This window comes from Crocodylus porosus, unplaced genomic scaffold (genome assembly GCF_001723895.1).
Source record: "Crocodylus porosus isolate Cpor-Errol unplaced genomic scaffold, CroPor_comp1, whole genome shotgun sequence".
In the NCBI taxonomy this organism is placed as follows: Eukaryota; Metazoa; Chordata; order Crocodylia; family Crocodylidae; genus Crocodylus; species Crocodylus porosus.
Genome location: NW_017728938.1, coordinates 1,312,456 through 1,335,643, shown reverse-complemented (window position 1 = coordinate 1,335,643; position 23,188 = coordinate 1,312,456). Strand labels below are relative to the sequence as shown.

The window sequence follows — 23,188 nt, the reverse complement described above, 5'->3', positions numbered from 1 at the left end:
GTACTTCCTCAGCCTGACAAAGGGGTTTTCAACCCTAAAGTTTCCAAAGATGCATTTTTTTAAGTACTCGGTTTTTTTCATAATACACACGTAGACATAAAAACACAAGATAAGCCATCACACACTGTGGCAGGACACTATGTGTGCCTGCCACTTTAAGGCCCTGGAGCTGGCAGCCTCCAGGTGCCTAATGAGGGCAACCATTTTAGGCTCAGGGCTGCCAATATAAACAAGGCAGTTTGGCTGCTGGAAGAGAGGCAAAACATTGCCTGGCCTGAGGGCTGCCAAGTTTCATCCGGAGGTAAGGGAGGAGCTGTAGGGGATGGTAGGAGGCTCCTGGTCCTGGGTATGACTGGAAACTACACCCTGCCCGGAGTGGGTGGCCTGGTGGGGCTCCCAGTGACGCTGGAGCCCCCAGGAAATGCCAGGCCAGTGATCACCCCGGTGAAAGGCTGGTCGGGGCACCTTAACCCCTAGCCCTCACCTTAGGGTGGGTCGTGGTACACTGAAGGTAGTTGTGGGGGTTTGAGACCCTGAGGAGGAGAGTTGGGCCCAGGCATGGCTATGGCCATCTGAGCCCACCTGTGGAGGTAAGACCCTGAGTAAAGTGGGGTAGGGGGGTTGTGAGCAGTGTGGAGCCCCCAGCGTGAGGGGGGCCAGCAAAGTGGAGCCCGCAGTGTGAGGGCTCAGGCAGAGGGTGAGAGAGCCGAGTCCTGACCCCAGTAAGTCCTCCAGTGCTGGGAGGCAGAGTTTGGGTCAAATATAACATCTGAGCCCCAGTTGAGAGGGGGTCTTGCTGAGAAGCCCCAGTTGAGAGGGGGCCAGCTCTGTGGAACCACAGCAAGAGGGGGCAGTGATCAGAAGCCCCAGAGAGAGGGCGATGTGCAGCCCTGTGAAGGGAGAGGGGGCTCAGCCAGAGACAGCGAGAGCTAAGCCATGACCCCAATAAGTCCTCCACCGTTGGGAGGCAGAGGGTGGGTCAAAGATAACACCGGTCATAGCACCACGACCTGCTGCCCAGGGTGGAGAGTGAGAGGACCGTGAGGTGCACCAGTCATGGTGGGAAGTACCCCAGCTCCCCAGTCCGTAAAGGAGGACCCAGAGAGGGGGACCCTGGGTAAGACTATGGGTCATACATCAGGGCCTGCCAGAGCTTCCCCTGACTGGCCCAGGTGGTGGCCAGGACCAGGAGGGTCAGAAGAGCAAGGAGGCCCACCAAGAGGGATGCCTAAGAGCCAGGGGCCTGGGGTCCCGACTGGCCTGGAGGTGGGCCGGGGCTAGTGTAAGCCGAAGATCCCAGTGAGGGGACTGCACCTGAAGGGGAACTGATGGCAGGGCTATATATGGCCTGGTATGACAGTGGCAGACTCCTCCTGAAGGGAAGAACCCAGGTGGGGTTCTACAGTAGGATTCTGGGCCCCATTGTGGGAGACTGGCGCGTATGAGAACATCAGGATGTCATCAGCGAGTCTTGGGCTGCGGTGTAGGGGAGGAATGGAGCTGCAGATAGTGCCCCCTAGCAGAGGGGCAGAAAATGGGCAGCCTCCTGCCTAATTACATCCATTAATTAGTCAATTAAGACCAAGGCATGGCGGGCGAGAAGGCGGGCGGTTAGCCCAAGAACAGGTGGGCAGGCCTCGCAGAGATAGGCCCTGGTAGCCCCCTGTTATACACACCATGAATGACATCATATGTTCAACACAACACAACATCTTTACTTCCTGCTGTCAATTCCTTTATAAAACAATAGGCTCTGTGACAGTTCCGTATGGGTACCTTTGCTGTTGCTGTTGCTACTGGTGTTCAGCCAACCAAGTTATTGTCCCTGTTGTCACATAAAGCAGAGAACCGGGTGTGAGGCTGTAGGGGAGGAGGAGGCCTCAGCGGGGCACACTGCCATGTTGTGCAGAGGCCCCAGTGCCAGGAAGGGCGCACCTTAACACACACATAGTGTCACCCACCCACATCATGAGTTTTGCCTGTCAGCAGCTTGGGATGCAGGGCCTCAAATGGCAGACTCCCCCAGCGAGATGCACACAGCTGGCAGGCAGACTTTGTGGCCTGGCAGGGTCCAGCACTTACTCAGGCCTGCTCTAGGACACACAACTGGCAGACATTGTGGCCTCAGTAAGAGCCACCACCCCTTCAGTTTTCAGCCTCCGGTGTTGTAACATGTAGACATGACAGGAGCTTTGCTTTCAAGCATTTGGGGTGCAGTTCCCCCCCAACCCCTGCACTGATTTTCTTGAGACTTGGCAGGTTTTGTAGCCTCAGTAAGAGCCACCACCCCCGCAGTTTTCAGTCCCCTGTGGTGTAACATACAGCCGTGACATGAGTTTGGCTTTCAGGAGTTTGGGGTACAGTTCCTTCCCCCCAAACTCCTGCACTGATCGTCTTGAAACTTGGCAGGTGTCATGCTTTTAGCAGAGACTACCATCCCTGCAAGTTCCATCCAAACCATACAAAAAACAACAAAGTTATAGATTTTCCATTGATTTCCTCATTATATCCTATGGCCGGATCTCCAAGGCAGCTTCGGAGCTGCTTTAGCCGGATCAAGGTGGAAACCCGGTCTGGAGCTCTGGATTGGATCGTGGCCATCCGAAGCGGTTGGATCCAAAGCCAGATCAGATCGCTGCCGACTTGCACAGCCCCAATATTTACTCAGATCCAAGAGGTTCTCCCCACAGTCAGCAAGGGGGGGAAAGCCCCTTGGCCTTAGATCCGTGTACAAAACAGAGGCAGGTAGGTGGCTGCTAAAGCTCTTACTTTGACCCTGAGCCTGAGTTGGGGCCAGAGTGAGAGTACAGCAGCCTCTTGCCCCACCCCACTTGCCCTCTGCAGCTTCAACCCCCCTCCCTTTCCAACCCCTTCCCCACCTTACTGTTGAGAATAGCTCAGCTCTGGTTTGGGCTGGATTCTCTCCTGAGCATGGAGCACATGGAACTCCATCCCCCAACCGGCCAATCAGCTGCATTGCCACTGCTGCAAGTGTGACCTGTGGATGGGGATGTCATCCCCAGCAAACCTTTACCCCCATTTTTCCCACCCCTCACCCCACTGGGACTGAACTCACTCAGCTCTGGCAGTGGCAAAAGCTGATAAAAGTGGCTGCACCTGGAGTGGCTTGTGGGATTGGGGTTGAGAAAGCTGGCTGGTCGGGGCAGGGACCCCCGTAACAGACAGGAACCCCTGGCTCGCCACACACCTTTCTAAGCAGCACAGGCAGTGGTGGCAGTGGCACATGGCTTTTGGCTGCCACCGCCACAGATTCCCGCAAGAGTTGGAGTGTAATTCGAACCCTGACAAAGATGGAATACAAATAAGACCTAAATTATGACAGCAAGGTTACATCTTCTGTATGACAGTAATGAAAGCATCTCCTGTACTAACAAGAGAAATAAGTCTTTAAATATTGACAGATAAATGGAAAATACAGATGCTAGTTAATACTCTGTTCTGATTATAAGTCATTGCAAGTCTCCCCTATAAAAGCACTATAAAATTTTACCTGACTTATACATGTATGCAATAGAAGTACCAAGTCAGACATTTTTTCAGGTTTTTAAAATACATTTAGTGCATTTAATTCTTTGGACACTTTCCTTCTTTGATTCACTTGTGGAATTTTGTAAGGTCAATCACAGTTCTTTATCTGTAGTATTCACTCATATTTTTGGAAGAAGCTATTTTTTCTAAAAGTGAACCTGAAAATGTAGGGTTGAGTTTGTTTTTGTTTTGCTTTGTGGTATATTTAATTTGTTTTGAATCTGCTTTGGCAACCTTATGTGTTAATCTCATTACTTGTGAAATTGATCGTACCTTAAATGTTTAGTTAACTAAAAAATAAAGTTCTTTCTATTAGGGCAAACTTATCACTAGTGGATACTTCAGGTTTTGACTAGCTCAGGGGTGGGCAGTTATTTTGGGCGGAGGTTCACTTACTGAGTTCTGGCAAGCCATCGAAGGCTGCATGACAGGTGGCCAGGGGCAGATAAATATTTTACTTTTCTAAATTTTTTAGGGGCCCCATGGGCTGGATAGAATGGCCTGGCAGGCCACATCCAGCCCACGGGCTGTATTTTGCCTACCCTGGTCTAGCTTGGTCATTTTCAGAAGTGTTTATACAAGGGTGTTAAACTCATCCTGACCTGTGCGCGGGGTGAGCATCTCTGGGCTGGTTTGCAGGGCAGATTCGGCTGTGCCAGAACCAGTGAGCAGGGCTGGTTTGGTAGGGTGCCATATGCTGCACACTTCCTGTGCCACCCGTATTCATATGCTGGCACTTGTACTGCAGGTGGTACATGGCTTGGACCTGGTGCTGCAAGCACTGCCCAGAGCCAGGGGCAAGCACTGGGCACGCGCCTGTATACAGCCCCTACTGAACCAGCCCTGTCCATTGGCTCCAGGGCTGGCCTGGATTGGGCTGTGATGGGGCCAGTGTAAAGGGCTGTCTGGGGCACTGCATGCAGCACAAGCCCCACGCCAGCCCTGATTAATGTGTGCAGCTCTGGGTACAGCCCATGAGCTATATGCAATGCAAGCCGCAGAACAGGGCTGGCCTGTGGTACACAGGCTGCATTCAATGCTATGGGCACTGCTTGTGGCACAGGGGGTTAGTCTGGCTCTAGCATGGCCCAGTGTGGACCAGCCCTAAAGCCAGCGTGCAGGGTTGGTCCAGTACAGGCACCACATGCAGAGTATGCCCTGGTCCAACCTGCTGTGCCCCAAGGCAGCCCCCACAGCACTGAGTCCAGCCTGCGCTTCAGACCGGCTCCATTTAGCACATGTAGGGTCACTCCAAGACCTTCTGATCTAGATCATGTGGCTCCACAGACTGAATTTGGCCCCTAGGCTGTGTTTGACACCCCTGTATTAATATCTGCAATTTCCAGTGTCTTAAATTCATATTGAGTGTAAGGAAAATACAACTGTCACACTTAAAAATGTACTTTTCTCTCTTTCTTCCGGGTTTTTTTGACTGTTTCATGCTAGAAAGGCATGAATAAATATTGTGACTGGAGATGAAGGTTAATATTCAGTGCTCTTTTTTATTTTTTAATTTACAGGTGAACGATATGTGATGACTTTTTTGAACGTGTTAAATTTTGGGGACCAAGGTAAGGATACTGTTTACTAAATAGTGGCACAAAATTATTGGTCTTGTGCATTTGCATGAACTTTAAAATTTAAAAAGTATATTGGAAAGCTCTTTTGAAATGTAGAGGTGGTCTCTAAACTTTAATTATCTGGTTGTATTTCTCATAGGATGTTGGAGAATTGAAGGATGTATGGAAAGCAGATCTTAATATTTTGTGATCCAAGCCTTTAATTCTGGTTTTCTCTAGATTAGATTTTTTTTCTTATTTGACAAGGCAGCAATACTAAATGACTTGCCATAAAAAAGTAATACAACTGTCATAATCTTTGCCTCGACTTTAGGTTTTTGCTGCCTAAGTATTCTCTTTGAACCTTTGTTAATTGGATTTACTTTCTTATCTTCAGCCACTGTAGCTTTGGGCCGGTAATCAAACAAAAAAAATGTTTGCATGTACTTTTTCTACATTACACATGGTTACATCATAATGACTTGCCGAACTCTTTGCAGTCTTTCTAATTCGGGGGACAGGATGCCATTGTTCCTTATTAAAACTTATTCACAATTTGTCTATTCAAAAATGAAATATTTTCAAGGGCTAACAGTATAGCCAGTATATTTAGCCCCCCAAATCCTTTTGCATGTTTACTTTTCTTCCCTAGAAATGCATCTACTTTTCAGCATAAATGTTAAGATTCAGTGATATTGACTTAGGCTGCTCATAGGCATGGGAAAAAAAATCCTGTGCTTTACTCGGAGAGGCATCACGTTAGTTCACTCCTGTTCCACAGTGTCTGTATAGATAGGGTGCTTCAGCGGGGCTTTTTAGTGCTTTTATCTAATAGCTGATTCAATCAGCTATTAGATAAAAGCACCAGAAAATCCCGCTGAAGTGCTTGATTTATACAGACATTGGGTGAGCTAAGTCAGTGCCTCTTCTGGGCATGCACTGGGCTCAGTGTGGGGACTCAGTGAGTTTAAAGTAAAGCACTGTTTGTTTGGGTTTTTTAATGTTTGTAAGCAGCCTTAATGTCTGTTTACTAAAATTACCGGTTTAAAAACAGTTTATGTTCATGTAATTTTATGGAGGTAGAAATGAAAAATGTAAAACAAGATGGTAAGAAACTATTTAGTGAAAGTTATTTCTGTCTCTGTAGATGCTTTTTTGTTTTTCTTTTTTAAGGCATATATGACATAGTGAATAACCTTGGTTCACTGGTGGCCAGATTTGTCTTTTTGCCAATAGAGGAGAGTTTTTATGTTTTCTTTGCTAAGATCCTGGAGAGAGGGAAAGATATAAAGCTACAGAAACAGGTGGGTAGTGTTTTGTTCTATTACTATACACTATAAAACTGTCTAAATTGAAGAGAATTCTAATATTATAAAAGCCTTAGTCTGTCCATCTGTAACGCTTTATTTGCACTCTGATTAGTTGTCTGAAACAACTAATCAGAGTGCTCCAAGAGCATTCCGGACAGGAGGTGGTGGCAGAATGCCGCCATGATGGTGGGGACAGAGCGAGGGTATGAGACTAGCGGTGCCCTCTTCCCCCCTCCTACTCCTTGGAGGTGTCAACGGGTAGAGTGGGCCTGGACCCCAAATGGTGGAGGAGGTGGAGTGGCCCTGGGCCCCAGGCCTGATGTGGTGCGGAGGGGAAGGGAAGAGCAGACCCAGGCCTGACATGCTGGGGGGAGTGGGGCCGAACCTCAAATGGCACGGGGTGGGGAAAGAGGGAACAGGTCCGGATGTCGGGGAGAGAGGAGACATGGGGCTCTGTCCCCACTCATGCTGTGTTCCCCCTCCCCCCCACATCATCCTTGATGGGCAATTTGCTTGTAGATTATAAATTTTATGCCATATCTTATGGAAACAAATTTGTTTTAATATCTAGGAATAGAGAAAGGGCATGAAAGTTGTGATGAAAATATATTCCTCAAAGACTGGTAAAATTAAGACGCTGACATTTTCTTTAGGAAAGTTCCTGTATATCTTGTAATAGAATGAGTAAAACTTAAATCATATGTTTAAGTTCTTGGAGGATTTGAACTAGAAAAAACAGAAAAAAAAGAAAAAACCCAATAAAAGCAAAGGACTGGGGAGAGATACAAGAGAATAGACTGGTAACATGCTAATTTTAAATAAAAAAAATAAAGTGAGCTGAATAGCAAGGTTGAATCTAAAACATTCTAATCAAACAGTGTCACACTGCACTCATAGTATTCCACAGACCTCACGCAGTCATTTTACAGGTTGTCTACACATGGGCTACACTGGAAAAACAAAACACTCTTCTGTTTATACTTTCAAAGAATTGTACATGGAACTCTGCACAACATAATCTGTTGAAAAAATGGGGATGTAAAGCATTTTTGAGAAGAATTTGAATAGGCTTCGGCTTGGCTACTTAAGCTAATGAAATAGACAGTAACTCCCTTCATAATAATACAAGAATGAAGTGGGGCACTGTATAAGTGCTATTTACAAATCTACTCTGTATATGAAATTCTTGAAAGCATGGAATTCAGTTTGTGAATATGGGGAAAGTGTACTTGGATAATTTTATTTACAGTAGTACTTGTGTGTTAAAACAGTTAATGGAATTGCTGTCTTTGAGGCATTGATTGTTGCATAGGTAGCAAAGGGTACTTGTTCTCAGGTACATACAGCATTGTATAGTTGGCCCAGGGCATTATGAGTTGTCATATTTTTGTCTTATGCCTAGTATAGGTCCCTTGAGACAGGACAGTACTGTTCACATAGTACTTGTTCTGGTATGGAACCTCTGTATCCCTATATGGCAGGAAAAATCCCAACTCACTTTGTGGTCTTAAGCAAATATCTTACTTTACTTTTCAGTTTGCCAGCATAATCCTTGCATACCTGCAATAGCACAAGTGTTGAGGGTAAACTAGTATCTTTACAATGGTTTCAGATATAAAGCTCTATGATATCTGACAAGTATAAGTTTGTTAAAGGTTGACTTCATTCTTTTAGGTGGAAGGCAGGGTATGCTAGACCCTTAGAGACTGGCTGGTTCAAAAAGGCATAAGCTTTTATAAACTGTGTGTTAAGGTAACTCAGGACTCCACAACAGATGTAGAAAATGGATTAATTTTATTTTTCTGTATGTGAAAACTGCTGATTGTTTCAGTAGCCAAATACTGTGGTTTTTAATTCACATAATTCATCAAAATGTTTTCTAGGATGATATCGGTATGGCTGCAACTGTATTAGAATCACTGCTGAAGCTTGTACTACTAATTGGCTTGACCATTACAGTTTTTGGCTATGCCTATTCGCATTTGGCTCTGGAGATTTATGGTGGTCCAATGCTCAGTTCAGGAACAGGTAATTGATTGCTTCTTTCTAGTTTTGGAACTTTCTGAAAAAAGGCTTCAGATTTACCCATTTTGTCAGTCAAGGGCAAGATTACCTAGTGGGGAGAGACTTGTGTAAAGAGTCAAATATGGGGAAATAAGATTTATTCTGGGACCAGTCTTAAATATGTACACAAATAATGTTATTTAAGTGATTAGCCTGTAAAATTCAATGGGAAGATCATGTGAAGTAGGTTATTTACAAATGTATGTACAGAGCCATGTACAATGAAGGCATCTTCTGAAATATTTATCCTAACATGACTTGATATCCTGATTATTCTTGGATACAGTCAGGTTTTTTTCCTTTTAATTGTTTACCTTCCCCCCTCCCCTTCAGTTTCCTGCTGCTGCTGCCTGGATCAGCAGCAGGTGTGGTCAGTTTGGGGACAGTAGTTAGGGCTGGTTATTGGGCAGGGGATCAGGCAGCAGGTTGGGGATCAAATGGAGAACTGAGAGGCAGTGGAGGTTGGGGGTGGGCAACAGCATGGGTCAGGGATTGGGTGGAGAGGAAAAGTGGCAGGGTTAATAGCATGGGGGCCAAGTGGTGGGGGAGCAAGTGTGGGCATCAGACAGCCTGCTCATTCTGTGCCTCCTTCCCTGCCCCATCCCCCCTGGCATTTGAAGACAATTTTAAGACAACATTCCAGGAATTAGATTCTATAAAGGTAAAATTTAAACAAATTTGAATTGTCCATTTATAGAATCTTATTACAGGGGGGTAGTCTTAAATTCAAAGTTATCTTGGATTTGGGTAAATATGGTACTCCTTTGAACTGAAAGAGAAGGACTTACCAAAGTGAAACCTTGCTCTGTTAATTCCATCTTCAGGAGCAGAGTTATACATTTTGACAGATTAATATTATAGAAGTATGAAATGTGGGCAGTTGTTTTTTAATGTGCTTTTCTGTACAGGTTCACATACAGTGGTTTTCAGGGTACACTGAACAGATTTCCAAGATAGATGTAGAATTTTGACCTTACTATATTTTCCTGCATACTGCATGTACCCTTTCCCCCAAAGTTACCTGCTGGACATTGGACTCCATATTTAAGGTAAAAGCAGTTTCTGCAGCTCATCCTCTTTCAGGGAAAAGAGAAAATGTAGCACATGCTACACAGTGGGCATTATAGTGATCTTTCCTACAACGGGCTCATGCTGCTAGAAACTGTTTTTCTAAAGTGGAACCAAGCCCTGTTTGCTGGGGCAGAGGCTCTTGCTAAATTATCTGGATGGGCCCTCAAATGACTCTGCAGGTGTTGCTGGTGTAGATCAGGTTGCCAGTAGACCTAGCTGTCCACCCAGCTCAGGTCAAAAAGAGAAAAGGGGTTGGGTAGTTTGACTCAGCCAGCAGCACCTGTGGTGTCCTGCAGCTACGATTTTAACAGAGCAGCCACAATGGTTTGTTCTTCCTTTACTGCATTTGCCTGTGTTTTCTTCAAGAAAATTCTGTACTTGCAAGTATGTTCAACGAATGATTTTTTTCTTCATTCTGACTTTCAAGAACAAGGTGTTTATATCTTATTTCGTATGAATTACCAATTCAATTAAATATTAATCTAGTTCCCTCTTTAGAATGGTTTCGATTTTTTTTGAGATGTTTGAGTGTGTGTTTCCTTTGTATATCTTGACCAAATACATACCGTATTTTTCTGCATACCACACCCCCCCCAAATAAGACGTGCACCTTGTTTTGGGAAAGTACTATGAAGGAGAAAAAACATTTCTCTGGAATCATGACTGAAGAAAGCCATTTGGAGTATGGACAAAGTCTATGGTGTCACTTTTTTTTCCTTGCAAGCACCACAGCTCATGCTTTTAACTTGGTTACAGATGTTGTTGAACTGACAGCAACTTCTGGCTGAGCAGCAAAAAGCTGCTGCCAATTTGATGGTGGCTATGATGGGGTTAAAGTGTATGCTGCCGAATTTGCAAGAAAGAATGAGTGACCTGAGCAGTTGACTTTGCCTGTTGTCCAGGCCAGGAAAGGAAGAGAAGGGATCACATCCCCTGGAGATACTAGAGTGTACCCATGCCGTCATTCTGGTGCAGAAATTAGCTTCCTTACTGAAAGCACATACCCTGGTTTTGGAGGGTTAATTTTGAGGAAAAATATATAGTATACAAGTAAATATGATCATTAATCTTGCTTCCAGATAATTAAGCACTCATCTCAGATACTAGTGAGTGAGTCACAAAGTTATGCAGTAGACAATATTAGATACAGCAAGTATTTTTAATAAAGAATCCCCAACTCCTAAAACTCCCTGTTGGTCCTGGAGTGTTAATTAAAAGGACAGAAGGTTGTTTGTTCATTGTATTGTAAAGGTACCAACTAAACAAATCTGTGTAATTTAAGTTACAGTTTGAACCTAAAGATAGCTGTAGTGCTAATGCCATTCATGATAACATGATTTTTAGCTTCTGGGGGATCAGGGATTATGAGATATATTTTTGGGGTTTTTTTATGGGAACATCAGTTCTTTTATCATTTTACCATTTCTAGGTCCAAGTCTCCTGCGCTGTTACTCTTTATATGTTCTACTTCTTGCTGTCAATGGAGTAACAGAATGTTTTACGTTTGCTGCTATGTGCAAAGAGGAAGTAGACAGGTGGGTAACAAGGTTATTAATAACCTCTAAAGCATTCTTTATAACTATGATAATGAATTTATTCTGGATGTGAATATGTGAAAATATCTTTCAGAGAAAAATATTTTTTCTCAAACGTAATTGTAATCTTAATTGTAAACTGTTTTCTTTTCTTTTATCAAAATAATCTCCAAGATTTACATATGATAGTTTTGAGTTTCTCATCTTCAGTGCTGACTCCAAAGTAGCTAAATCCTCAAGTACATATATATGGTGAAAATATTCATGCTCAGATGCCCAAGATCACACATCTCATTGGTATATAAAATATCTCAGTATGACCATGGACAGACAAAACATTTGTAATGCTTCAAGTACTTTTAAAATGCCTGAAAAAGTGAGGGTATAGCAGGGCTGTGCAAAATGGGCCCTATTTGATTCAGATTCGGCCTAAATCAGGGACAGTGATTTGATCCATTGAATAAGATCACTGTCCCTGATTCGATTTGACCAAATCCAAAGCTGAAGTTTTGATGCTGATTTGGCAAATCAGTGATTTGGACACAGACGTAGCTTTAAAACTTTTTTTTTCTATATACGTTGAGGTAACAGGTGTGGCTGTGATGGCTGCCGTGCTGGGGCGGATGAAGCATATCACAGGAGCACGGGGGTTCTCCAGTATGCTTAGCAGCAAACCCAGAAGTGGACTGGAAGGTCTGCCAGGGAGCGTGCAGGCGCCCCCCTCACGCTGCCCTGGATCGGCAGTCAGCCACAGGGGGACCCTGGGTGCCCTAGACCCAGGAGGCACCAGTCGCTGAGCTGGGAGGGGTGCAGGCGCGCTCCCCGGTGGACCAGGAAGTGGACCAGAACTACTTCTGGTCCACTTCTGGGTCTGCTGCCAAGCGCGCTGGGGAGACCTCCATGTTTTTGTGGGATGCTGCATCTTTCCCAGCACTGCAGCGTTCAGAGCCCCTGCTACCTAGAGGTATGTAGAAAAAACATTTAAAGCTGTATCTACATCCGAATTGCCAAATCGATTCAAAGAGATTAAAGGGTTCTCCAATTCAATTTGGAGATTCGGCCACCAAATCGGGCTGAACTGAATCAGGGACCGAAGCTTCACAGAGCCCTGGGGTACAGTTTACCCAGCATCAAAGGGTTATCATTTGGCCCAATCTACAAAAAATGACCCTGGATGAAATAGTAACACTTGCAGAAGTGCTTCACTGTGACGTGCTTTGTGGTACATTTTGTACTTTAGCAGAATGTGACACGAAGCTGGTCCATGCACATCCTGCAGTGCTCTGCTCTCTGTTTTGCCACAACCTTGAGGTGGCCCATCTATTACTTGTTCCTACCTGCACTGCCTTGACATCGCAGGTCCTGGCTCACGTGGACCCCACCTTTTTAAAGTTAGGCATGAAGGAATATTGTAGCAGCCATTTTCTGGACCACACCACAGGACTTTGGCTTCTCAAAAGCTCAGCCTGTTCAGCAGTGGCTGCGACAGTGTTAAAGCTTTAGCTGCAGGAAAACTGAAGTGTGGACTCCACCCCTCTTGCATGCAGCAGGGACCCCAGCATGGACCTAACCCCCTGCAACCACTCTAGCATCCTCATACCTCATTCTGGTGCTGAGATCAGTTTCCTTCCTTAAAATTCACGCCCCATTCAAACTTGTTAACAATTCTGCTGTCCTTGCAAGCCTTCCAGCGATCATGGTTAAGAGGCCAATAGGCATACTGTAATGTGTGCTTGCTAACCTACTAGCTGTGGACACCTCAGCAGTATTGGTTCTGATGCAAGTGAAGCACTTTAGCTAGGAGGGTCCTGTATTTGACAAATCTACTGAAGCTCTCCAATTTAGAACCACTTCAAATTAAGGTGGAATTTAAAGCTCTTCACATGTACATTTATTCATTTTCTTAATGACTTGACTTATAGCCAGAACCCATTTAAGTTAGTGAATGTTGAAAACTATGCTAAGTATGTACCAAAATCCATAGTTAAATAATCTCAGCAAATTTTGAACATTACACAGAATACAAATCAATGCAAAGAATATGAAATTCTAGACAATATGGAATCATCAGCTTTAAAAAACTGACTAATGTAAAAAAGACAAAATACAAAACTGTAATTTCTATACTTTTTTTGTTTTGAGTAGTTTTTAAAGTTAATACATTTCAATATTAGAAGAATTTTAATTTTTCATAAAGCATATTGCCTTTGTAATACATCTGTTATTTTAACTTTCTTAAAGTTAAAAATTGTACTTACAAAAATATTCCATGCTCCAAATTTAATATACATGAAATGTATATGAAATGTATGTTCCATATTTCACAAATAGGCTATATTTGTCTAATGGAATTAGACAAATCTTTTATTTCCTTTTTAATGACTTCCAATGTCTCAGGGATGTGCATTAAGCTATAACATACCTATCATGTTTAGGGTTTATTAAATGCCTTTTTTTAACAAAAAGTGTTTGCTTGTATTCTTTTTCCAGGAAAAGATTGTCCTTTTTCATCACCTTAATTCATTTGGCATGTTGATAAGTTTAAAAATGAAGTAACTAGCAACGTCTGAGGAATAGTTAAAATAAGTAAAAATATTCTGACACTAATTCTGAATTGACAGGCATCTAATCCTGAGGAAACAGTTTTTCTCCTCTTCTGAGACTCACTGAAGAGCAGAGAATTGCTTGTATTCCATTTTAAGGATAATGTATAATATTTTATACATTATACAAGTTTATGATTAGGTTTTGCATATCTTACAGGAGTGTTTATTTCTCAGCCACTGATCCATTTTCATAGACCTCATAGACGGCATAGACATTAGGGCTGAAAGGGACCTCGGAAGATCCCTTCAAGTCTAGCCCCCTGCCCCAAAGGCAGGAAGTCAGCTAAGGTCAAAGGATCCCAGCAAGATAAGTGTCCAAATGCTTCTTGAAAGAGTCCGGAGTATGTGCTTGCGCCACCTCTGGAGGGAGTCTATTCTAGGCCTTGGGGCTCAGACTGTAAAGAAGTTTGTCCTTATGTCCCACCTAAAATGGTCTTGGATGAGTTGGTGACCGTTGGACCTTGCCATCCCTTGGGGCACTCTGGTGAACAGACGTTCCCCCAGTTCCTGATGCACACCTCTTATATACTGATAGGCTGCCACCAGGTCACCCCTGAGCATACGCTTTTCCAGGCTGAAGAGCTCCATGGTTCTCAGCCTCTTCATAAGGCCTGTTCTCTTGCCCTGTGATCGTGCACGTGGCTCTCCTCTGGACTGTCTCAAGCTTCTCCACATCCTTCTTAAATTGTGGAGCCCAGAATTGGATACAGTACTCCAGCTGCAGTCTCACTAAGGCTGAGTACAGCAAGAGGATGACATCCTGAGATTTACTTGAGAAGCATCTATGGATGCATGCCAGAGTTTTGTTTGCTTTACTGGCTGTGACATCGCATTGGTGACTCATGTTCATCTTGTGGTCATTCATGACCCCCAAGTCCCTTTCGGCCATGGTGCTAGCGAGTGTAGCACTGCCTAGCATACAAGTTTTTTTCCCCTGAGATGGAGTACCTTGCATTTTTCCATATTGAATGACATCAGGTTTATATACACTGACATGCTGCATCATGTTAGGCAGGGTGGTGAAAAACTGATGCAAAGTATCCATTAAGCAGGTTAGCTTTTTTCTGGGTTTTGGTTGTCAGTTGTCCCATTTGGTTTAGCAGGGGTCCAATGTTACCCTTGCTTTTCTTCTGAATCCCCGCACATCTGAAAAGGACTTCTTATTGTTCTTGATACATGCAGCCAGTTGGAGTTTGGTTACAGCCTTGACTTCCCTGGTTCATTCCCTACAGGTCCGGACCAGTGCAGAGTACTCCTCCTTAGTGGTGATTCCCATTTTCCATCCTTTATAAGCCTCTCTTTCATTGGAGGCCCACGAGTTTCATACTGAGCCAAGGGCATTGCTGTGCCCTTTTGTTACCTTTCCTCTGAGATTGGATGGACATCCTTTGTGCTTTCAGGATTGCTCCCTTAAGCAGCAACCACTCATCTTGGACTCCCCTTCCTGTCAAGTCAGGACCACTTAGGGCCTCAATAACAAGCCTTCTGAGCTTATCCAAGTCAGCTTACCTAAAGTCGAGGACTTCTGTATTGCTGATTGACTTGCAGCTTTGCAATGGATAGCAAAAGTATTCAGCTCATGGTCATTGTCTCCCAGCTTTCCCTCAATTCTTAGGTTGCTGACTAGATCATCCCCTTTGGCCAGTACCAGATCCAGCAGCGCATTACCTCTTGTCAGTGTATAGACTTCTTGAATCAGGTAGAGCTCGTCCATGCATGTGAGGAAGCTTTATGACTGTTCAGTTTTTGTCTAGTGCTCTTCCCATGAGATGTCTAGGTAGTCAAAGTCTTCCATGACAACCACAAACTGGGAGCATGCAGCCTCAGTCAGTTCCTTGGTGAATTCTGGTTGAGCTCCTGTTCTTGATTAGGAGGTCTGTAGAAGACTCCTACCATTCCCCACATATTTTAACCAAGAGGGTCTCCAGTCATCCTCCATGGGTGCCAATGTCAGCTTGCAGGGACGTGTAGTTTTCCTTGACATGGAGGGCTACACCCCCACCCCCTTTATCCGCACAATCTCTCCTGTACAGGGTATAGCCATCTATATCTGTGGCCTGGTCATAGGTGGCATTCCACAGGGTCTTTGTTATCCCTGTAAGATCCTAGTCATTCTTGTTTAGTAGGAGGATCAGTTCCTCCTGTTTGTTCCCCAAGTTCCTGGCATTAGTGTAAGGCTTCCTTTCACTCCCAGAAGGACACCTTTCAGGGCTGGGGTAGGTGTGGTTTCCCTTGGGTTCCCTAATCTAGTAGTAGCCTAGTGGGCTTGCTTTGCTGGTAGTCCACCCATTCCCTGGCAGGCTTAGTTTAAGGCCCGATCAAGTAGGTCAGCCATTCTGGCTGAAAAGAGCTTCTTCCCCAGTGAAGTGAGGTGGAGGCTGTCTCTTCCCAGCAGACTACTGTGTCTCACCAAAGGGCGGACTGTGATCGTGGAAGCTTTCACGATGACACCAGCGCCACAGTCTTCGGTTCACTACATCAATCTGTCTCCCTCAGCCCATGACCCATAACCGTCAGGATTGAGGAAAAAGCCACCTGCACCCCCACTCTCAGAGCCCTGTAGCCACTTGTGACCCAGCTGGGATTGCTCCGAGCTGTCATTCATGCCCACATTGTTAGGGAGCATAAGGTAGAGGTCAGAGGGTTGGATGAGCTTTGGGATCCTCTCTGCTACGTCCTGGATGCAGGCCCCTGGGAGGCAGCAGAGGGGTTGGGGAAGCAGATTGCTCCCTCAGGAGGAGTCTCCCACAACAACCGCTCTGCGTTTCATTTTAGAGAGAGTGGGGGTTAGAGCTGTTGGTATTCCTCCCTTGCCTGCAGGAGCTGGCAGGTCTGCAAGCTCTACTGGGGCTGCAAGAGGTTCATACCTGTTGCCGAGCTCCAGAGTAGAGGGGACCCTGGGGGAGCCAGCCTTAGGGTCATTGACCACCTTGGTCCAACCCCCTGGCTGAACAGTTTGAGAAATCCTCAAGTCCTCCCCTGTCTTGGAAGGTGACCTTGGTCTACTCTTGTCCTTCATGGGGTGAAGGGCCTGGCAATAGGAGTTGATCTCCTCCTCGCCATCCCTGATGGCGCACAGTTTCTGGACTGCAGTCTGGAGCTCCTCTGTCTGGCACCTCAGAGACTCCAAAGTGAAACAGACCTTGCAAGGAGAGGTGGCCATGCTCCCAGTCCCAAGTGCCTGGGATCGTGCCCGGCAGCCCCACAGCTGAAAGTCAGAGGCTCCATCTGTGTGGAGCCTGGAACCATATGTTCTGCCTGGCTGGAAACCTCAGAAGTACCCGAGGGGGAGGTCTCAGACTCGGAGGGGAACCTCAGGGTGCAGTCTGTGCTCATCCGCATTGCACAGGAGGTAGTCTGGCTACTGCTGTGACAACCTTCCCTTGGGGCTCATTGGCAGAGCCTTGTACCCTCCTGCTCACCCTCCTGCGTGAACTCCCATGCTAACTCTCATGCCAGGCCCACAAGCTTGCCTGTTTGTGCGTCCTGTTCTCACGGCTCTGGTCACATGGCTCCCTGGGGGGCTGGGCCAAGTAGGAGTGGGATTGGGGACGTGTACCTCCTTGGCTCCTCTCAGCTGCGCCACAGCTGACTAGATCCCTCCCTTGCTGGGGGCCCTATCTATCTCTGGCTGTGCTGGGGGTCTGAGTCTGGGTCCTGGGGCTCAACGGGGCACAACAGGCTTCTGCCCACACGTCTCACACTGGAGCCAAGGACAAACATGTATGGTGTGTGTGTGTGTAATATGCATCTAGAGAAGTAAGGAGTATATTTTGAACAGTACTGACCAAAACAGTGCATTTAGGAACAGCTGTTTTGTTTGGACTGTATATGTAGTATATTGTTTTTAAAAAAATGTGTTGTCTCCAATTATCGAGGTTGTAATTCTCCATTTAAATATTACTTTTTGCAGTGACTATCTGATTTTTGTGTTTTATTGGAAGCCCTTCTATGCTTTTTTATTAGAACAAAATTCTGAATAACACACACTAGCAAGCTTTTGCCTCATTGGGTGAAAAATTAAAACAAAAGGCACCTGAAAAAGACCGCCATGTTCAGGTTTGAGTCTTAACTTTGTAGAGAAATAAGGAACCAATCTTGTTACAGCTTGTGGGTGGACTAATTGACACTGTTGTTCATCAGTGCTAGTAGTCTTCCCCACTTATGCCAGCAGCAGCAGTGATGTTTCTAACTTAAGAGGCAGTCCCTCCCTGAGTAGCCTTATATGCATGAGGGTGTTTCCATGGGTTGGTAAGTTGACCAAAGACATCTAGCCTGTGTATCCCAGACTCAATATCTGGGGTTATAGCAGGACTGTAGTCTTAGTAATAAATGAAAAATCCTTTTATTCTTTGGGCTAAGCACTTAGATGGTGCAAACTGGCATAGCACTTGTGACTTCAGTGACATTATATTTTTATCTCCCAACTGTCCCTCACCTGCTTTATGCATAGAGTCTAGAGCCTGATAACTTCCATAAAACTAGCAGCTCTTTGTTCAGAAGTGTTCCACAGTTCCAAGTCGCTTACCTAGATTGCTCGCCTACAGGGAGGGAGATTGTGTGTGTATGCATGCATTTTACATTTTCTGCCATGTGCAGAGGGCAGGCAGGTGGGTAACAAGGTGGGAATACTTATTAATAACCTCTAAAACATTCTTGAAAAAACAAACGTAGTGTTACTGTATGCATACACACACATATATTTAAATTAATAACTTTTGTGAACTTTTTAGAATTGTGATTCGTGAGTCATGCTATTTTTTTTTTCAATTGGGGTTTGGTCAGAAGATAATGAATGTGTCTTGTTTAAATATATAAAATATGTGATATAAAATAGTAGAACTCTTCAGATTTTATAAACTTCATTAGTGTTCTCTGATAAGATTTGATAAAAATACATCTACCATTAACTGAATAAGATAAAATTCCCACGACCTAATAGGAGTTTTTTTCCTTCCATGCTCTTCTATTGCACTTCTTTATTGACCTGTTTCAGTTCATAAATTGTGTGCCTTTTTCAGATACGGATATGATTGGATATATTTTTAGTTGCATAGGCTGTTTCACTTGTTGGTTTTTTCCCCCCACAGGTTCAACTTTGTTATGCTGGCGTTGTCCTTCATGTTCTTGTGCATTTCTTATTTCTTGACCCATTGGAAAGGCAGTATAGGCTTTATCTTTGCAAACTGCTTCAACATGGGTATTCGAATAGCACACAGTGTTCACTATATCTATAATTATTTCAAGGAAAGCACTTACAGACCGTTGATGGGCTTGCTCTTCTCCCCTTTGCTGATTTTTGTTTACATTATCAGTGGAATAATTACTAGTTTTTCAGAGGTAAGTGTCTGTCTTAGATTTCACTTTTATTGCAAAAGTTTGCTTATACCAGGTGAATAACATTTTGAATGTTAATGAAAATATAATTTGTTTTACACTATCAGATTCTTGCAAAAAGGGATTATGGGCATAGGTGAATAGCATTACAATTTTGCAAGCTGGTGATATTCTCCTCTAAGAGATTAAACAAATGGATATGCTACATCCAGTTTATCACTTGCATTTTACTAAACTACACACATAGCTATTACTTACACATCCACGCACTACGGCATAAATTGTGCCTTTACAATAGGCATATTCTCTTCATACTAATCTACTTCAGTAGTTTTTAATGCGCCTTACTGGTTCTTATTCCAGTACTTCACATTTCCCAGCAGTTTCAAAGAGCTGCCAGGAAAAAAACAAACCAAAAACCTGCCACTTATTCTGTCTTTCCTTTACCTAATGCATGTAATTTTTCTTCTCATTACACTTATTCAAGGTAATGGCTGGCAAAGACTACGTTTTGCACTAGTGAGAGCTTTTCTGTGCATAAAAATCACCAAGACTAATTAGCTGCCTCACTGCCAGCTGTTATCCTGCAACTGCTTGCTGTTTTTGCTTTTTTTAAAAATTTTTTGGTTTTTGTTTTTAGGTATTTTTGTGCTGCAATGAAGGCTGGCTGGCAAGACTGATTCACATTACAGTGGGGAGTCTGTGTCTCACAGCAACTCTTATCACTGTATTCTTCACAGAGACCAAGCTGATATACTTTGTTAGAACCCAGTTGCTTTCACAATACACCAGAAAAGAAACCTAAAATGATTATGTACAGGACACTTCTTATGCACATACCCGTATGTGTTTGCATTGGAGGTTTATTTTTATACAAAATTACATAGGGGGAAAAGTTGAATGATATATGGCTAACTTTCTCGAAGTCTAGTAGACTGGAATATTCCTGATGCAGTGCAAATGAAATGGCAGTATTTGCACCGAGGTACTGTTTCCCCTTCCAAATAATGTGAAGCCATTAATGTCTTTAAATATGCAAACTACATTAAAGAACAGCTGGCTTGTTCTCTTTCATTGTGTCATTCCAACTGAAGTTTTTTCTTCAAAACAGTAAAGCCTGTTTTTATTGTTAAATAAAGAATGGACCAAGATGTAGTTAGATGCAATACTTTCTTATGCAAAACTTTGTTACGTCAAATATATGAAGGGTTGCCCTAAAGAAGAGGGAGAACACCTTTTCTCTTTTGCAGCAGAGAGTAGGATGCAAACTGGTGGTTTGAAGTTGCAGCAAAGTAGGTTTAGATTGGATATCAGGAAAAACTTATTCTTTTTTAGGGCAATGAGGCACTGGAATGGACTGCTGAGGGAAGATGTGTGGAATCTCTAGCACTGGAGATGTTCAAGAACAGATTGGATAAATATTGGTCAAGGATGATTCGGAGTAGCTAGACCTATGCTCTGCTATAGGTATTTCATATGCTTCTGGCATTTGTTGTTTGCCACGTAGGTCTGGGAAGGAATATTTTTCCTCTCCTGTTGCTATAGGTGTCTGGGTTTTTTTGCCCCTTTTGTAAGAATTTGGAGTTGGCTGCAGCCAAGGCTAGGGATTTGGACTGGCATTTGCCAGTGCTCCTCCTGAAGGTTCCTAGCTAGAGGGTCTTGTCCCTCTGCTCTGGGCCTGACTGACCATCACATTTGGGGTCAGAAAGAAATTTTACCCCATGGTTGGATTGGTATGAACTGTGGGGTTTTTTGACTGCCATGCAGCCAGTGACATGACCCTGTTCCTTGGATCTTTTGGGCATATTTTAACAACCCTTGCAGCAGCAGGGCACTGCCATGGTCCTCCTACTTTACAAGTTAGCAAGTCAGACTGCTAAGTCTGGTGATTATGCAACAGGGTTGACAATATTTTCAGTAATAGGCTAGACAAGGATTTATATAGGATGGTTTGAATAGGAATGACCTGCTTCAGGCAGGGGATTACACTAGATGATCTCTAGAGGTGCCTTCCAGTCCTACTTTTCTATAATTCTGTGCTGCTTCATACGATAAGAAGGTTGAGACTCAACTATTTTTACATTTTGGATGCTAAAATGGATGAATGTCTCTTCAAAGCCAGGCTACTTAAACTGGTTAAAAAAAAAAGCCAGCTATATTAATGAAGAACAACTTTGAACATTGAGTGTTATCTGGTCGTGACTTAACAGAAATTAAATAACCATAATACACTGGCAAGAGCTTGGTAGGTTTCTGTTTGTTTATAAGCAAATGAACGAAGCGTGCAAACTTAACATGTATCGATGTGAACTAGGCAAGATTGTGCCATTTTACTTACCATCTTTATAGCAAAATAATAATTGAAATATCAAAAACAAACTGAAGTATTAAGTAAATGTTAGCGTATCGTGTTTTTTTTAAGGAAGTTCTTTAAAACATAAACCATCTTTATTTTCAGTTCTGGATAGAAATAAAAATAGAGCTGAAGTCCAGAACCTGTGATTTTTAATTTGCTACACAAGAGCTTAATACTATCATTTTCTCAGCCATTTATTACAAGTACCACTAGAAATAAGAATCAGTCTCTAAAGAAGTGACTTTCTCAGTTCATTCACACACAAAACACCTGGATACCTGGGATGGCTTTCTGATGCATTAGCGTGTGCACATACTGAAGCTTCATTATTAGATTGAAATACCATTTTTATTTGCTCAGAATCTGTCATTTTTCTTTTGTGTAAAAAACTATATGCTTATCCTTAACCTTAATGTGACTATTGTTGAAAGTTTGAAGGCTTAAACACTTTAGCATTAGATTAGTATGATATACACTTACTACTAAAGCTTTAAAAATGAGCCTTCTAAGAGCTCTGAACTTTCAGGATTCAGACGGTGCAGATTTTTGAAGGATTAGTGATCACTTTGCAAAGTTTGAATGGACCAAAATATGCAAAATCTTTTTTTTTTTAAAAGTCACATGCAGTTCTAAGTTTAACTGGTTTTGGCTGCTTTTGCTCTACGAATGTGACTAGCGTAAGGCACTGGGGATCTTTAATGAGCATTATAGCAATATTATACAAAAGGTAACATTGAGCCTCTCAGTTTTAAGACCGTGGATATTAAATGCTTTAAAGTTAAATCTTTGGCTGAAATTCAAAAATGCTGTCACAAGTAAAATGCTATAATGCCTGCTGATACACCACCCTCTGAAGGGGAGAGGATTCATAGATTCATAGATGTTTGGGCCAGAAGGGACCTTAGCAGATCATTGAGTCTGACCCCCTGCCCTGAGCAGGAAAAAGCACTAGGGTCAGATGACCCCAGCCAGGTACATGTCTAGCCTCCTTTTAAAGACCCCCAAGGTAAGAGAGAGCATCACCTCCCTTGAAAGCCCATTCCAGATTTTGTTAACCCTTACTGTAAAGAAGTTCTTCCTGATGTCTAACCTAAATCTGCTGTCCGTTAGTTTGTGGCCGTTGTTCCTCATTACCCCAAGGGGTACCTGATAAACATACCATCTCCTATTCCTTGCTGTCCCCCCTGCCCCCAAATGAATTTGTAGGCGGCCACAAAATCGCCTCTCAGCCTCTCTTGCGGAGGCTGAAGAGATCCAGGTCCCTCAATCTCCTCATAGGGCTCTGCCTGCGGGCCCCTTACCATACAAGTGGCCCTCCTCTGAACCCTCTCAAGGTTGTCCACATCTCTCTTGAGGTGTGGCACTCAAAACTGAACGCACTACTCCAACTGTGGCCTGACCAATGCTGCATAAAGGGGAAGTATCACCTCCTTGGACCTGTTTGTTATGCACCAGCTAATACATGGTAAAGTGCAGTTAACTTTACTGATTGCTTCATCACATTGGTGACTCATGTTCATCTTGGAGTCAACAGTAACTCCAAGATCCCTTCCCGCTGCTGTGCTGCTGAGGAGGTCCTCCACAAGCCTGTAAGCGTACTTCTTCTCCCTAGATGCAGCACCTTGCATTTGTGCTTAATTGAACTGCATCCTATTCTGTTCCACCCACTTTTGCAACCTGTCCAGATCTGTGTGGATTTATTCCCTACCCTCTGGTGTGTTAACTGTACCTCATAATTTGGTATCATCTGTGAATTTGGACAGGGTGCTTTTCATGCCCTCATCCAAGTCACTGATGAAGA

General features: G+C 43.8%; 1 protein-coding gene across 2 annotated transcripts in view; it reads left to right on the top strand.

Annotated features, from left to right (window-relative positions):
* The window catches only part of RFT1 (RFT1 homolog), a 43,224-nt gene extending 23,042 nt beyond the window's left edge, over window positions 1-20,182 (top strand). For both annotated transcript variants that reach the window (XM_019547430.1, XM_019547431.1), the window contains 6 exons: window positions 5,070-5,120; window positions 6,282-6,412; window positions 8,302-8,446; window positions 10,983-11,088; window positions 18,785-19,034; window positions 19,672-20,182. In XM_019547430.1, coding sequence (XP_019402975.1) covers window positions 5,070-5,120; window positions 6,282-6,412; window positions 8,302-8,446; window positions 10,983-11,088; window positions 18,785-19,034; window positions 19,672-19,836 — 848 coding nt within the window. In that variant the 3' untranslated portion in view covers window positions 19,837-20,182. The remainder of the gene's footprint in view (window positions 1-5,069; window positions 5,121-6,281; window positions 6,413-8,301; window positions 8,447-10,982; window positions 11,089-18,784; window positions 19,035-19,671) is intronic.
* The last annotated feature ends 3,006 nt before the right edge of the window (window positions 20,183-23,188 follow it).